Below are 17,331 nucleotides of genomic sequence, written 5' to 3'. Positions count from 1 at the left end.
ATTACTGATATTTCCCAACTTATTTGTTCATTGTAAATGTAAAAAAAATCACATGATCAGTGTCATCACATAGATGAATCTTATTATTGATAAGATAATTTGAGTACTTTTTTAATTTCAACTAGTAGGCGTCGCATTAATCAGTAGTGCATAGAAATAGAGCAAAAAAATATATTTTATGCGACGTTAAACTGAGCCAAGATAGTGATAGTATCAAGTTAAAATGAAAGTGATCGGATCCAAAATGGCTACAATTTAAAAAATAAATAAAAATAATCTCAATATTATAGAAAAACAACAAATTCTTTATTTTTATGTCAATGCAGCCAAATGTCAAAATCATTGCATTTTTTTATTGGTTGTCTGGATGAATACTGCTTGTTGAAATAGTGAGAATTTTTTTTTTTTAAGTACAGCACCAATATCAATACTTGTATTTGCACATCCAAAGGTGTAACTTGAGTGTTTTTCAACTTGCGTGATTGTGTTTTCCACTTCTTGAAAAAGCTTTGGCCTTGTTATGTTAACCGTTGCCATGCCAACCTGTTTTGTCTACATATAACCATTTAACCAATTCCAATTCACCTTGTCTGTCTCTTCATTCTTCGCACCCCCGCCCCCCTCCCAAAAAAAAAAAAAATCCCGCTGTCTTACATAAAACTCCGTTCACTAACTTCACTCCTTTTTAACACGTCCCGCCTTGCTTGCGCTTTTGTGTGTTTGCAGGATATTCGTGGTGGGAATAGGCTTCTTCAGCCTGTGCTTTCTAATGACTTCTCTAGGGGGGCAATTCTCAGCCAAGAGATTGGGGGACTCCCCCTTCACCATCCGTACTGAAGGTACCGACGTGTGCTTTCTGTGTGTGCATGTGTGCGACGATGTTGTCGTATGACTAAAGAAGGGTACATGATTATGATCTTAATTGAGACCCCGTGACACACAAAAAGGGGGCATGTGTGTTCTTACAGTACGATCTCGCACGTTGGTCTGTAAGGTGAGTTCTTTTTTTTAAGTTTAATTTACACGTTTGTATCCCCCCCTCGGAAATGAATTGTAATGCAATTAATTTGTTGCTTAAACATCTACAGTTTATTATGAAAATGATTTAATTTTTTACTTTGTGTAGGCATAAAAAGCAGGATGAAAAAGAATTTCACGTTCAATGCTCTTCAGTAAAATGAGGCCCAGTTTGAAATACAAGAAATAGAAAATGATATTGAAAATAATATTTTCAGTTTTTTTATTTGTTCAAATTTACATGGTGTCACGGTCCAATGTGTGGAATTATTTGTTTTTTCGTGAAGCTGAATCCTGTATTAATTAACCCGCCCCCCTCCCTCCCTCATGGGATTGGTTTTTGAATTCCAACTTGGAAGTCAGCCACTGTCATTGAATAAATTGTGCTCCACTTTAGAGATTCCACTGTAATGGACTTAAGGAAGTGCAGACAGAGTATAAAAAAATCTGCTGTGTTTGTGTCTGTGTTTGAGAGATAATGGGACAGGAGGGTTTGGGATTACTGCAGGTAATGCAAGTTTGTGTGAATTAAAAGAAGAATGCACTGATTAATAATCAACCGCTGGTGCCGGACAGCCTGGGAAAGATTTTTTTTTTTCCTTTTGCGTGACCCGCACGCTGCTTGTTCGCCACCTTGCCCATTGGTTTCGTGTGCTTATCCGCGTTTGTGATGAGCTGGCGGGAAACTGCTGATAAAAGGGGCAATGCGGGACAAGATTGAGGCGGCCGGCCCATCCATCTGCCCGCTGGAAAACAAGCGGTGCTTTCATTAAGCCTCCGCTCACCACCGCCTGCAGGGTCATCCCATGTTTGCACGTCATGTTTGCCACGTCTTCCGTGTAGTACAAAAGGAGATTACGTGCTTTTTTTCCAAATCGTTCGGCACTTTTGAATGCTAAGCTCCTTCATTTTACACTGATTTACGACTTATGTTTGCTTTGGAGCTTTGCACTAAGCTCATTGTTTTCCCACTGATTCCCCCTGTCTACTTTTATGTACGTTCCAGATTAGGTAATCCTTTCAAAAGTTTGATAGCTGTTAAGAAAAAGAAATCTTAAATATTGTCTTTGAGGTTGAGCGTTGTGTTAGCTGAAATCGTCACAAAAAAAAAAAAAAATCTTTTTTTGTCCTAAATATGTATATGCATCTATGGCTGTAGTGCTTGCCTTCCTCCGGCAGCCATCTTTTTTTCCAGCATTGATACTCTGTAGTCATGGTAACCACAAACGTGTGCGCTTATTGGCAATGTGATAAGTGAGATGTAAAATCTTCATTATTGTCTTTAATCGGTGTGCTCTTTTTTTTTTTTTTTTTAAATCAAGTAGCTGATTGTGAAAAAGTCCTTCCAGGGGATATTTGAGTCCTATTCTAAATCCAATGACCTTTAAGCATTTTGACAGCCAAATTACCGTTGAAGTTCTAATAGACTGGTTCTGTTCCAACGCTTCCAACTCGTATGATGTCATGAGATATTTTTAGCTCCGGGTTTGAACCTTCTCGACACAATAAAAACCTACATTTGTGTAAGGCTTACCGCCGTAATACGAGCCGCTTCGTAAAGCCTGGCGCTTGTTTGAGTATTAGCTGAATCCCATTGCCACCTCTCTCTTTCTCGGATTATCGGCTTCCATCTTCTCAAATCCTCGTCTCTCCTCTGTAACTCTCAAACTCATCATCGGGCTGTGAGATGACACTGGTTCGGCGGCGGCATGTAATAGGCGAAAAAAAAAAACCTGATTGCAAGCCTTGTCTTTTTTTTTTGTACACATCAGTGATTAAGAGAATTATATTCCTCCAGTTTATATTTCTCCGAGTCGGCAGATGAAAAGGAGATGGCATAAAAGGTGCACTTTTATCTCCACATTAAAATGAAACCGACTCAAGGGAGACGTTAGCTTGATCAAAAGCTCTCCCTATGGACCTTGTTCATACTATGCACTCAGTTGAATTAGAATAAACAAGAAGCCACGACAAAACCTTTTAGCCTCAGCTTGACTCTTCCGACGCTGTTTGTTCTAGCTCAAGGCTTGATAACTCTTTGTGCCTCCCTGATGGGATGGAGAATCTAATTTTATTCTCCCCTCTCACTTATTTGTTCTTCTTATTATTTTGGAGCGCCAACAGCTTGAAGATCTGGCTGTCATTTACAAAATGGGCAATAGATGGCTCAGAGGGGAACGTTGTGTTTGTTAATGTTGCCGTGCTTAGGCCGGACTTGCATTAACGTCAGTCCTGTGGTCTTTTAGCTTTCTTCAGATTAGTCAGAGGAAGACTCATGCCACCATTTTACATTGGGGCCTTTACTCGTCTGTCCCAAGAGGACCTCGACACAGTCGAGTCATTTACGAGCTGCGAATTGGTTATTTACCTTCGTTAACTTCTGCATTTTTTTTGGGCTGCTGTATAAAAAGCACGGACGACGACTGAAGGACAAAGTCGACCTGGCAATTTTCTGCTTTACAAGATATGAGCCATCATTTGGCGGCAATTCTTCTTTTAACTTAGCTCATTTGACAATAATGACTTGGACAAATAGGAAAGGAATGTTCGAAAATACTTCAAGCTAATTATCTAATTATTTCCATTTGAACATTATTATCAAACTAAATATAAATCAGAGAAAATAATCATTCCGTCTGCTATCTTAATGCTAATTTATTAGCATTGTGCTATAAGTAGCATAGTAGTTTGTGGCATTTAAACAACGTGTGTTTGCTATTTACAACACACCTTGGAGCCATTATATATATATATATTTTTTTTTTTTTTTTTAATGACAACACTTTGCGTTGTAAAAAACAGTATTTCTTTTCACTTTGGCTAAGGTCTTCTTTCAACAGAGTTTGCTGTTTAGGTCACACCCCCGGCAAATCAGTCGAGCGCGTCGTAGCTGCCTTAATCTGTAGCCTTCTTTTGTATGTGTGTGTGTGTTTCCTCTCAAGCTGGCTTGTTCATCTCCATCACAAACTCCCCGCAGTGATGTTTCCTCCCCATCACTTCATGTAGAACAAATGTGGCATGACAATCTTCTACACGTTGCTGGTGTAAGGTGCATCACAAGTCACTCCGGGAGTCGGCGTTCTCAGTGCGCTCGTAGCCTCGGGACCTTCTGCGTGGGTGGGTGGGTGCGTGCGTGCTGTTGCTTGTGTGCGTGATTCTGGATAACCTCACCCACCGAGGGCCAACAAGCTAATGGGTGTAGCGTGTTGGCTTGGAATGTGTTTTTCTATACAAAATGGCATCTTTCAACCTTTGGCAACTAAATTGAGCTAGTAAAGGAGGGTGAGTGTAATTGAATCTCGTTCCTCATGCTCATCATAAATGTCATTTTCAGTTTTGGCTAGTAAAAAGTGTTCATGAGTTATGAATAAAAAGCTGCATAATTTCAGCAAGGCTGGTTAAATTAGCTGTGCTGTGATTTTTTTCTTCTTTTTGTTAGGTTGAGGACAACTTTTGCAGTGTCCCAATAATTTGGAAACTTATTTTTAATTGATGGAAAGTAGAATCTACAAAGATGCTAAATTGCGCGTTCACTCATCTTGACAGATTGTGCGACGCCATTAGTGACAAACATTTTGGGGCGTTTTAGAAAATAAAATTGATAGTTTTGATTTAGGAACAAAGGATTGTTTTCCATTTTGCCCTTGTGAAGTTTGTTGAATCAATTGTACCGTTGCTAAATAAATAAATAAAATGCCACGAGCGCACGGTCAATACACCGCCGCTTTGAAGTTGAAATCTAATTGAGCACGTTTGTTCTTGCACGGCAGCTTTGAAGCGAGATGACGGGAGAAGGGGAACTCAATGACTGCCAAAAATTGCTCTGGGAATCCGAGCCCACGTTGACATAATGATCGAGGCATGCCAACACATTAGGAAGAGGCGAGAGCGGTGGACAAAGATGGAGGAGGAAATGTTGCTGACCTGACGTTTTAGCACGGCGAAGTCGAGGAGATGATGTTTCCCAACAGTTGGCTTTGGCCGGCGACCAAACAGCTGTCGACGTAGCCTACATTTAGATCGGCAAATGAAATATGGCGACGCGACGACTTAGTGATCAAACATGACGAAACAGATTTCTTTTTATGAACGCAGATTAAAACAAGCCCCGCTTTGACCCCCCCTGTCAATGTCAGCGGCAGTGCTGCCAGATGTGTGTTTGCCAGCGGCTTAAAGGCCACTTAGCACTGTTGACGGCGAACGTTATTGCAGATGACACCCGCTGCCTGTCAGAAATCTGCCCTTTAAATGTCTACCTTTTTTATTTAGATCCGGATTTGGAGCAGTCGGAGTGTTGCGTACGTTTTTTTTGTGTTACAGGAGAGGCATAAATAAGAACGAGTCATCGGATACAATGCGGTTGCTACAGACAATGCCATTCTTAAAAAAGTGTCGATTAGGTTATTCAGTCTATTCCGCTAGCGTCCAGATTTTTAATTGTCCCTCACAGCTTTGCACTATTTTAGCCAACTCTTAACTCCAATACATATTCATGAGAACGCTGACCCAATTTCCCCAAGTTGTCAGCGGCATTATGTTCTTACCCAAGTCCCATTACCCGGGAACGGCAAATTTCTCCACAGCGCATTATACGGTATTATGGTTATGTGAGCGCTGAAGGTGACTGAGTATACGGTAATCTGCTGTCCAAATGACCTTTTCTTCTATCGTCTTTCGTGTCACTAGTTTTTTTTTTTTTTCCTCCATCAAGAATCGAGATGCATACGTGCAGCTTGTCCTTACCTTCTCCTGGGGGAAAAAATAAAGGAAAAAAAACTATTAAAGAAAATAATAATAATAAAGGGGGGAAACATTTATATAGATGGCATAATGACTGCTTGGGCAATATTTTTCTTATTATTTGCAATGCCAAAACAAGGACAAATGAAAGATAGGGCTGCAAAAAAAGTTTAAAACTATAAATACCGGATTTGATTAAAAATCAAAATCTTGCTAGATGGTGATATAAAAAAAAACAATCATTTCTATTCAATTGTTAATCACAAACTGTGCGGATTGATATTGTATTTATCTTTAGCGCGTTCTTTACAGCCCTCCTACCACAGACCTGGGAAAAAAAGATAGACGTGAAAAATAATACGAAGGGAATGATAAAGAGATAAAAATAACGAGAGTGAAAATTTTGTTGCGGCAGCATGCTGCACAAATCAAAGACAAGTCTATTCAAGTGTGAAAGATGCAAAGTGAGCGGCGCTAAGTCATATTAGAGCAATTTCTACCCCCCCATCCCACCTCACCCATCTCATTCTTTGTTTTCTCCACATATGCCCTGAGAGACATTTCCACTTCCTCCACGGAGCATTTCTGGAAATAGAATCATAGGCAGCGGAACGCTTTAAAATTCAGTGAATACAATAACTGTGCTACCAAACAAAAGCACTGCCACTAGCTAAACCTATTCTAGTTTCTCTTAACCTTTACTTGAAAGGTTTGTCTGACTGGGCCACCGTCAAGACCCAAAAACAAAAGTCACGCGTAAGGAGTTGAAAGATGAAGTCGAAACAGCTGCTACAAGTCGACTGTTGGAGAAATCTCGTGATAGCAGATAAGGCTTCAAAAGAAAGAAGAAAAATATCAAAACCTTTTGAAACCACTCGCCCCCTCACCGGCTAATAAACGAGTTCGCGGGGATTAAAAATTGGCTACCACAGCACAAAACAATAGATCGTTTTCAGTTCTGGACTCCTCCCACAATGTATCAAAATGTTTCCGCAGTTTCCGCAATCAGCTTTACCGTTACTTTTTTTGTTTCAATCACCCCGCCATGAAAAAAAACAACAAAAGCTGTGACGAGACAACCAAGGTTGTGTTTTGACAGCGGCAAGAGAAAATGACAATGTCAAACGTGATTGCTGAGAAGAAAAAAAAAAAAAAAACGGCCTTTAAAGTACCAGAGCTGTTTTCTCCCCAATCTAAAAGCAGGGCAAACGGCCAGGCTGCCAATCTAAATGGAGATGGGAGCAAATGCACACTGCTCTTCACCACCCAGTCGCTTGAAATCACTACTAGCCTCTCGTCCCCCCCCCGTGCTACTCAATCATCTTCCAGTGTAAACACTTACTTGCACATCACACCCTCCACTGCATCCCAAAATCACGTCGCCATTGAAATCATAGCTTTGAGATTAGCCACTCGTCAAACATCTGCTCAGGTCAACAAGCTGTTGATGTCTACGATTGTTACTGCATCTTAGCTATGAAAAGAAGAAAAAAAATTGGCACTGTCGAGGAAATGTGCCGGTACCGATGAGCCGATACCACCAGCTGGCATTATCTAGTCCTCGGACACGAGACCGTTTGTCGTCTTTCTTCTGAGTAGTCATCAATATTTCAGAAGAAAATCGTGCAAGGCACGAGGGAATTGATAAATAATTCACCGTAGCGTGGGACTGAAGCAGCATGTGTATTGGATGCAGGTGCAAGTCCGTATTTTGGTGAGTGACGGTTGCCAAATGCTAAAAGAATTTTCGCAAGGAGAAAAAAATCATTAATCAAAAACGTATTCCATGAGACGGTCTCTCTTTCCGACATTGCTGCTCTTATGTCATGACAATAAATAGGACATTGGGTTACCGGGGCTGATGTGACATTTCCATTTAAAATCCGTTTATTTGAAACCACGGTTTGTCCTTCTTTTGCTTTCATCGTTCTTCCTTCCACTCTTTCCTAATCAAATTTCATTGATTGATAAAAGGCATTCTGCTGAATCATCTTGGCTATTACCCACCAGACTAAAAGTGATTTAAGGCTACCATGGTAATGACAGACATTATTTTGACCCTCAGAAAAAATATTCCTTAACATTTCTGGAAATAGCCTTGGTTGTCTGTCTCAATGCTAACATGCTTTTATGTGGCGGTTGATGGAAGGGAAGCCCCGCAGTGCCGGCGTGGGCGCCAAGTTGACGGACGTTGATCACACTTGAGGGTCAAGGCTGGTGTCCGTCAGGCTTGTCTGCTTGGCTCAAATTGGAGGAAATAGGAGGAGCTTGCCAACAGTCAGTAGGACATTTGGGATGAAATGGTGAACCATTAAAAGAGGGATCTCAAACTCTGGCCGGTGGGCCAAATTTGGCCCGCAAAGACAATTAGTGAATTGACTTTGTGTCAATAGAAAAATTTCAAATTGTCTTCACTATTAAAAATAAATGTTTTATCATTCATTTTAAAAAAAACAATTTTACTAGCTTCTGATTTCAAAACTAGTTATTCATCAGTTTCTTGTGTAACCTATACAGTATATAATACGAGACGTTCATCCATTTATTTGGGTTGACAGTCATAAAGGCCCTCCCAAGAAAACTACGATACGGCCCACAGCAAAAATGAGTTTGCCACTCTGCATTAAAAACAATTTAAAAGCCAAGCCTGAAAATGGGATACTTTATTTAATCACTACCAAACGCTTGGCATTATCACTGATCCGCTTCTTGTGTTTGGTCTTTTATATGTTTTATTAGAACGCCGGCATGTGTCTTTCACCGAGTGCAGGCCCTAATGGCGACATTTCCATTTGCCTCAAGCCATTTGTGTGGCAAATAAAGAGGGAAAAAAAGAGGAACGTATTCACCCACTCCTGCTGTTCTTTATCTAATGAACAGCGGAACTCCTGCGCCATAATTATTAAAGCGAATGCAATTTGGGGTAATTGTATTGGTGCGCGCATGAGATGAGTTGCTGCGGAGATTGGAGTGCTAGTCGGGCCATTAAGTCTGTGTGCTAAAATGTGAAGACTTCTCGGGATTGCATTTATTGAGAAGACACATGAGCAGCATGTGTTTTGAAGCAAAACACTTGACAATGTTACCTCACTAGATCTCAGTGGTTTAATGATTAGATTTTGTTAGCACAGAAGTGGATACCATACTGTAGAGCTGATGTTAGCTAACAGGCTAGCCGTTAATGATTTGATTTTGTTAGCACAGCTGATGTTAGCCAGCAGGCTAGCCGTTAATGATTTGATTTTATTAGCACGGAAGCAAAATGCTGTAGAGCTGATGTTAGCTAGCAGGCTAGCCGTTGATGATTTGATTTTGTTAGCACAGCTGATGTTAGCCAGCAGGCTAGCCGGTAATGATTTGATTTTGTTAGCACAGAAGCGGATACCATACGCTGATGTTAGCTAGCAGGATAGCCATTTATTATTTTATTTTTTTCTTGCCAAATATGAGAACGTGAATGTGGTTCCTTTAGAAATCACAACTTCACCATTTGGGATTCTAAAATGAAATGGTCCAAAAATTATTTTAAAATACTTTCTTTTAGTAAGACGGAGGCAGCTTAACATGTTTGGGACACTTCCTGTTGCCTTCCTCAGAAGTATTTTTCCCAAACGGTTTTTGGTGTTCAAATACATTCAAAATATGATTAAAATGTGTGCTATCTTTAAAGATGTTTAAAGTATGTGAAGGTTCCTAAAGTGAACACAATGTTTTGATATCTCTAAACCACAGATTTTCACTTGTAGTGGGAGTGGGGGGCGTTTAGGAACATATCCCATGTGTTGAACCGGCCTCCTATGGCTTTTCTCTGAGCCCTCGACAAATATTTGAAATGGAGAATGGGGCTTTTGCAGAAATGCAGCCGCCTTCTCAGATTTGCAGCTTGAAGTTGCAAAGACAAAATGACCTCGCTCGCCGGTTAATTTAAAGGCGTCGGCTCCTGTCGAGCAGGCGGTCCTGTCAGTATTCATCACTTTGCAAACGGCATTCTAGTCACATGAATATGCAAACACGCCCCCGGCCAATCAAAACATCAGCTTGTTGTGGCGTGCGCGTTTGTGTGCGTGTGTGTTGTTGGAGTAATTCACTCAGGTTGACGCTCCGAGCATCCTTGCATAGCAAATGTTTGAGTGTTTGTTTCAAGCTCAATTTGGAAAGACAGAACCCTTTTGCTAACCAAAACAGCAGTACTGAAACACAAAAGGTGTTCCAGCGTAGTAGTGCACTCAATTTGATCTCAATCACCTCGAGACAATGTCATCAATATTTAAATCAGTCATGTCCATCCAAACTTGAACACACACACACTGTCACTAATAGCTCAATACCAAATCCTTTTGTTGCCCCTTAGTCTATTTGTCATAGATTAAAAAAAGAAAACACTTTCAAGGTTGTGGCATAAATTTATTTTTAGTTTTTGTTTTTTTCCCATTGTGTTGTCTCTTTGTGACATTTCAATTGCACAAAAGCAATGATTCGCCGTGCAGTCAATCATAATAATCTGTTAATGGAGCTGATAATAATAATTCTAAATTAATAGAGAATCAAAGAGTAATGTGGAGAGTAGGACTTGCGCATATAAACAGTCACCCTCACTTTAGTCACCCATTTCGACACACTAAAAGTGTCCTGTTCACGCTTTACAGGCCTCTGGAGCGATGAAATGTGCAGAGGCTCTAAATATTCAATCCAATACGATGGAGAAAACAGGCCACGACACAGCTGCATGTCTGTGTGTGTGTGTCTGTGCATGTAGACTTATTTTAGCCTGTGCAACAACAAAAAAAAGAACATAAAATAGAATTCCACTCGCCCATACCAATATTCTACTTTTAAACTGAAGCAGATTGGTTCCTGAATGAAATGCAAACACCTTGCAGTACTGCTTAAATAAAATATTTGATTAATTGGTGTGAAGTGGGACTTCAAAACCTTCCTTCCAATTTCATTTTCTCCTTCTCAATCTCTGCCGGTTACAGGTGACATTTCAGCAAAATTGGAACTTTTATTAATGTATGCATCCATTAAGAGCGGCAATTTTAACTGAAAATGTTCATTATGAATGGCCTACGCGATTATAATTTTTCTATACGTCCTCTCAAGCTGCGGGTGATCACACCCACTCAATAAAAAAAATACGCGAGACTTTATTCGATGCGATTGGTTAGCAAGAATATAAATATCGGGCATTATTTTTTTTTTTGCTTTCACTCAACAAGGCTGAAATTATAGCCCCACTGACCTTGAAATGTTTCAACTCTTCACTAAAGAGGACTCTTGGTTTTTTTTTTTTTTTTTTAATCCCATGCTTGTGCCCAGATTCCATTTTTCAATCACAGCGTTTATCCCAGTATGCACCCACGACTACACGGGAGGCCCTTCCCTCACATAGGGCACCCCGCCGTGCAAAGTGAGGTGATAGAAATAATTGGCTCTTGCACACAAAGCCTCCGCATAATTAATTCCTGGCGTTTCATACAAGCCTCATCTCTATATCAAAGGGAAAATTGGTAAGCTCATATTCAGATTTCACACTGGATGGAGTGTGTGTGGCCTTTTTATGACACGTTCGGACAATGCTGCGGGCATGGGAAATGACAGTTCTGGCTGGTTAATGACCCAAATTCAACTTGGTGACAACAGAAGAATGACCGTGGACGTTTTTTTTGTTCCTTTGAACGCATCTTTATGTCCGTGTTTCTGCTCAGTGCTGGGAGGTGTGGAGTCACGTGGCGTGCTGAGGAAGATCAGTGACATGCTGGAGGTGATTCTGAAACGAATGGACAGCCTGGCCAAGTTGGACAACGCCACCGCCGCCGATACGAGACGCCTGGACGAGCTCAGCTCTGCAATCAACAAGTACGAACTCCGTTTTTTTTTTTTTTCCATCGTTCCGTGGCAATGATTTTGAAAGAGCCAATCAGACGTCACGCAGTTTCTTTTCTTTGATAACCAGAGCAGCCTGACCCCAAATTTCCAAAATTAGGTTTCTTGTCTGTACACATAACTGGAAAATCAAACAGGGAATCATTTTTGCGATACATGCTAACGGCGACATGAGCAAACAATTTAACAGTTAAAACCCGAGCTGAGATTTCAAATTTTAATTAAAAATCGAAAATAAATAAATACACAAAATCTTATGATATAATAATTTTTTTACAATATCTTTTTAGTCAGGAAGCTGAAAATAAATCTAAAAAAAAAATTAAGTTAAAATTCGACCTGAGATTTTTAATTTTAATTAAAAATAAATAAATACATAAAGTCTTTTTCTATAAAAAAAATTATGAAATCTTTTTAGTCAGTCAGCTAAAAAGTAATAATCTCAAAGAAAAACCCTATATAATGACAATAAAACCTCAGCGCACCCGAACCCATCACTTTTTAGTACTCCAATTCTGCCTTCTCATCGTCTTTTAATTCCACGCGCGTGTTTGCATTTAAACAGCCTAAAACCGGCGCTCCATGCTGACACAATCTCCCACGTATCCACAAAACCTTGTTAAGCGATCATGGATAAGCTTTCAGCTTCACATCGGCGCAGAGGCACTCAAACGGAAGAATGGAGCAATTAATACAGTCTGGCATTGGTGTTAACTGCAATCAATGTCTACTAATGGACTATTTAATGCCGCGGAAGCACAGTTGCTCTTCGACCACGTATGTGGAAGTGCGCTTATTGTCACCGTGTGCGCATGGAACTGTTAAAAGGAATCAATATGTAGTAAGCAAACGAGAAGGGGTTAAAAAAAAGAAAAACAGAAGGTTGGTGGATGATATCAAATTGGGGTCAAACACACCAAATCAATATTGTGCGTCCATCCCCAGAGTTGCCTCTCGCCTAATCAAGTTTCAGCTCCGATAAATACATTTGATTTTCTTTTGACAATAGTTAAGTCAGGGTTTTCATTTCTATAATCATTTGCTTGGAATTTATACTGACCCCCAGTTTGTTTTATTTTGAAAACGTAGTTCAAAATGTCGCCATCATAAAATACAAATAAATCATATTTTTAATATTTTTAAATAGATTTAATAATTTTTTTTTTCCGCTGCATTTTACTATAAAGTGTCCATTAGAATTTCTATCTTCTATTGACCCAAGCTGACTCTTTCCTCAGCTTTGTCCCTTTGCAACCATCCTCATTTCGTATGCATCGAATTGGCCTGTTGTTGCTGAACTCACCGAAAGTAGTTAAAACACATAGAAAGGTGTCATTAAACACACCAAATGCATTACTCTCTTTTTATTTTTTATTCCGCTGTGTTTGATTTGGACTTAAAAATCCTATAGTAAAAAGCTCCACTTCCACGTTCCACTGTAATGATCTTCCATTAGTTATACTCCAACTAATGCGTTAATGAATTCAGTCCGGGCATGCGACCAGGGCACCGACAGCGACTTGATTGAGTATGCAGCCTACAGAATTAATGGCCGCACTTGGACACTCAAGTCTCAAGCGCACGTTTACTAATACTCACAGAAAAGGAAAAAAAAAATGGAGCAGTCAGGCAGACGTTTCCCCAGAAAGATGCGCTCGTGCCGGCCGGGCGAGAGTCTCATCTTTGGCTTGAGCTTCACGGCGGCTGACACGGTGCAGAGTCGCGGCCAATTGGACGGGATTTCTGAGGCTGCCCGCTTGCGAGTTACCCACAGGGCAGTCACTCATTAGGGCAGGAAAGAACAAGGGAAGAAAAGCGGAGGAGAGATAACAATGACCAATGGCGGCACAATAACATTGGCTTGACTCGCTGGATTTATTATTATTAGTTCGGCATGTTTGTCCTGCGGGATTTGCTCTCTGACTTTTTTTTTTTTGCCGATTCTTTTTAACTCGCTCAATAACAACCTTTATATCATCCAATATGTTCTATATTTCTAAAGATTTTTTTCGGGGATGGTTAAAAGTGGAAATAATCTGTTTTATGGTCAAACAGTTTAATCTTCAATGTAAAATATTTTCTTGAAACTAAAGTACAATAGCTAAAATTTGAAAAATAAATGTTTTATACATGCACGGTTTCAGCAATTGTCTATAAAAATTAATTTAGGAATAAATCTGTGATTTCACTTTGCAGGGACTTTACAAAATGAAAAGAATAATATGCAGAATATATACCCAGTATTTACATAATAAAATGTAAAATGGTCGTCTCTTCTGCACACATTTGGAAGAAGTAGGTTGTGTCGTGAGTGATACGGGTAGGAAATCTCTCGTGCTGGATGGCGTCCAGTGATGCGGTACTGCCCAACCGACCATCCTCTCGGTCTTAAAAGGATGAGCTCATTAGATGAGAGAACGAGCGGATGCGGGGTGGGGCGGCTTTTTTTATTTAAGTCGAATACGAGAAGGCATTTTCATCTTCTATCTCCATAGAGACTTATGCTCATTGATTTCCTATTTCTCCATCTTCTTTCCCTTCATCTACTCCAACGCACGTTCTCATTCTCCGGCTCGTCTTGATTTGTTGTTGTTGTGCTCTAGTTATAAAATCCGCCTGGCTTCATTGGCCGCCGTGCAGCTGTTCCAAAAAATACTCTCGCATTCTTTGACGAGCGTAATTTGTCGTTTGAGTCCAACCCCGTTGTTATCCTCTAAATGAAAAGGAAGAGGGGCAGTTTATTGTTGTGCCCCGTGGTGCTTTGCTTGCTGACGCTTGATTCGCTTCGTATTTCGTGACTGCTTTCACGCAACATGCTCGCTCGGCCAAATATTTTAAAAAAGCCAAATGGTAATAAAAATATTAGCAGTATATCAATATATATTTTTTAGGGTGAAAACAATTTGTAATGTTAGCATTGACACTGTCTTTGCGGGCCACATAAAATGATGTGATGGGCCGTATCTGACCCCCCGACCTTGAGTTTGACACCTATGTGTTTAAAATTCACTTTTGCTACATTTTTAAAAAAATATATGATTTCTTCATTGGACGGTTCATTTACAGAGCACAGAAGATCGTTATTTTTTTTCCTCATAATATAATGCTGTGCCAGTGCACCACTTGGACCAGCTCGGGGGGAAAAAAAATCAAAATCGTTGATTAAATTTGGCGAGCAGGGTTGGTAGAAAATAGAAGTTAATAAAGGAACAGTTTAAAACTGTATGGAGCTTTAAAAATGTGCATAACTAGAGAAGAACTCAGCCCAAGGTGAACATCTTTTGATGACACTAACGGCCGCGATAAATGTTTTCTTTGAGATGGATGCAAAAGTATTGGAACAGCAAGGCCAATGAATGAATACAACAAGTTTTTCTTGACAAGCTCCTTAATGTTCTTCTTTTGTGTTTCTAAAATAAATTGCAAACATTCACGTGGAATGGGCTTGTTGATTAATCGCGGCTTAAAGCAGTTGAGGCAAAATGGAGCACGCTCTACTTGGCTGCCATTCTCAGCGACATTGTTGATTCCGTTCCAAACAGTTTGCTGTCTAAAGAAGCAAAGCGTGACGTCAGTTATATGTCTCGTTGTTCGGGCCGCTCCGGGCACAGTTTGTCTGCTCGATACAAAAGAAAAATAAATAAATAATAGCCCATTTATTTCTGCATGTTTGACCGGGAAGATGCCGTCCCACAATAAGTGATGGCGGCTAACTTTATTTTCTTTACAGCCACAAAGGTCGGCTCCTGGTAGGCATAGTTCCGCAGCTAGAATTTATCTCGACTCCATTCATGCGACTGCTGCCGGCCATCGCCCTGCCCACACATGCATACGCAATCGATTGTATCGTTGTGAGTGATTTGTGATCACGCCGCATTTGTGACGTAGGAATGAGGATTAAAACCATCTGCTGATTAGACGATGCTTAAAGAAACGATACAGTGCCCGCAAAAACAAGTCATTACGAGGGAGGTAATGGCGGCAGAAACAGGCATGAGCAATAATGAGGCCTTGACTTTTCAACCATGCAAAAATAAAAAAATAAATAAAACGCGTCGTCACAGAATCCACACGCAGACAACTTATTCAACACATCTTGCGAATGTAGGAATTCTGTCATCCGGCAGAAGAAGTGGCAACCCAGGTCCTTTCCATTTCACGCTCCAACCAAGTGTTTACCAATTTGCATCCTTCACTAACACTTGTACATCTGTTTGAGATGTTCAAAATGATGAGAGAGAGAGAGGGGGGGCAAGAAACGTGGACGAGGCACGAGCAAGTCCGACCGAAATGAAATTCAAATCGACTTTACGTGGACAATAAATCACTATTAGACCCAAAAGAGGAAAAAAATCCACCGCTTGCGTACACTAAAGGGTGGAAAGTGTGTTGTTATTGCCGCAGCCCAAACAAACTTTCTAATGAGCTTTTCAGCTACAGGACATTAAGCAGCATATAAATGTACCTGCAAATGTCACTTCCTGTTCTACTGCTGTGCTCGGAGTTTGTGCAACTGTGATTTTGTATTCTACTGTCGCTAAATACAAGTTGTGTAAATATTGTGAAATATATTAAATTGTTTCATTTGTGTTTGTGCACATCTGCAGATTTCAACCAGCCGGCCTCATGGAGATGATCCAGACTATTGCTCAGAATGTCTCCAACATGGCAGTCAGAGTGGAGCAGATACTGCAAACCAGTATCCTGCAAGGAAAAGGTACAATAAAGTAGCTAGTATCTTCTAAGTATAAAAATATAAACCTGTCGTCATTCAAGGAGCACTGTGCCGTACGCAACGCGCATATAAATGGTAGCGGAAAATATAATGTCCGCACGGGAGTTCCGAATTGATTTCAGTCAGTTTTATGACTCCGTTGATGGATAACTCAACAAAACCTGTCTCGCGGAGCTTCAGCATTTTATCAAAGCTAAACTTGCATAAAATTCTGCTTTATTAATGAATCAAACTCTCATAAATGTGTTTTGTTGGTCAACCTTTTTTTTTTTTTTTGGTCGGTGAATAGATTTGACCTGTGAATACCCTCGGCTTGAATGTTTATTTGTGCATGTTTATTTCTGTAAATGGAGAAAAGCCTGGGGGAAGACTTATTTGCGGTAATGTCTCATTTTCATTAGAGAGAGAGAGAGGAGGAAAAGATAGAAGGGCAGTTCCCTTCTTTGTCTTTCTATCTGCAGCAGCAGGCATTTAACCAAATCAGTGGAGCAGCGATCGCCGTGTTTTTGGCCGCACTCGCCGCTGGCGTAACTAGAGAACGTCTGCGGCGTAAGCTCCGCTGAGCAACGTGCACGGCGCCGCTGCCACGTGGTCAAGGTCAACTGCATGGAGGTTATCCTCACTGTCCACCCGGAAAACTGAATATGCGACACGCTAACCGTGTCTGCGGCCATGTTGTAAAATGGCGTGTTTCATGAGCCGGAGAGCAGTCTGGCGATGATTGATTGCCGTATGGATCATTAACGTCTATCTGTCCGTATTAACATTGGGAGCTTATGAACTAATGAAGCCGCAAATGTAAGAGAAGTGAATTTACTTGGTGTCTGAGGGGTTGTGAAGCCGGGATTTGAACAATGCCATCCAGACTGTTTATATATCTTCTTGATGACAACTACTACTTTCCTATTGGCCGGAGCCTGTATGACATTTTGTAGTGCCCGTCATAGAAATAA

General features: G+C 40.5%; 1 protein-coding gene across 3 annotated transcripts in view; it reads left to right on the top strand.

The window, feature by feature from the left end:
• The window catches only part of LOC125968875 (alpha-1,6-mannosylglycoprotein 6-beta-N-acetylglucosaminyltransferase B), a 37,721-nt gene that overhangs the window by 2,250 nt on the left and 18,140 nt on the right, over window positions 1-17,331 (top strand). For 2 of the 3 annotated variants that reach the window (XM_049720364.1, XM_049720363.1), the window contains 3 exons: window positions 727-839; window positions 11,466-11,616; window positions 16,251-16,360. In XM_049720364.1, coding sequence (XP_049576321.1) covers window positions 727-839; window positions 11,466-11,616; window positions 16,251-16,360 — 374 coding nt within the window. The remainder of the gene's footprint in view (window positions 1-726; window positions 840-11,465; window positions 11,617-16,250; window positions 16,361-17,331) is intronic. The other variant, XM_049720366.1, reaches the window with a different exon arrangement.

The sequence above is a fragment of the Syngnathus scovelli genome, chromosome 5 (genome assembly GCF_024217435.2).
Source record: "Syngnathus scovelli strain Florida chromosome 5, RoL_Ssco_1.2, whole genome shotgun sequence".
Taxonomy (NCBI): Eukaryota; Metazoa; Chordata; class Actinopteri; order Syngnathiformes; family Syngnathidae; genus Syngnathus; species Syngnathus scovelli.
Note: the sequence above shows the minus strand (reverse complement) of the source record. Positions and strands in the feature narration are given on the sequence as shown.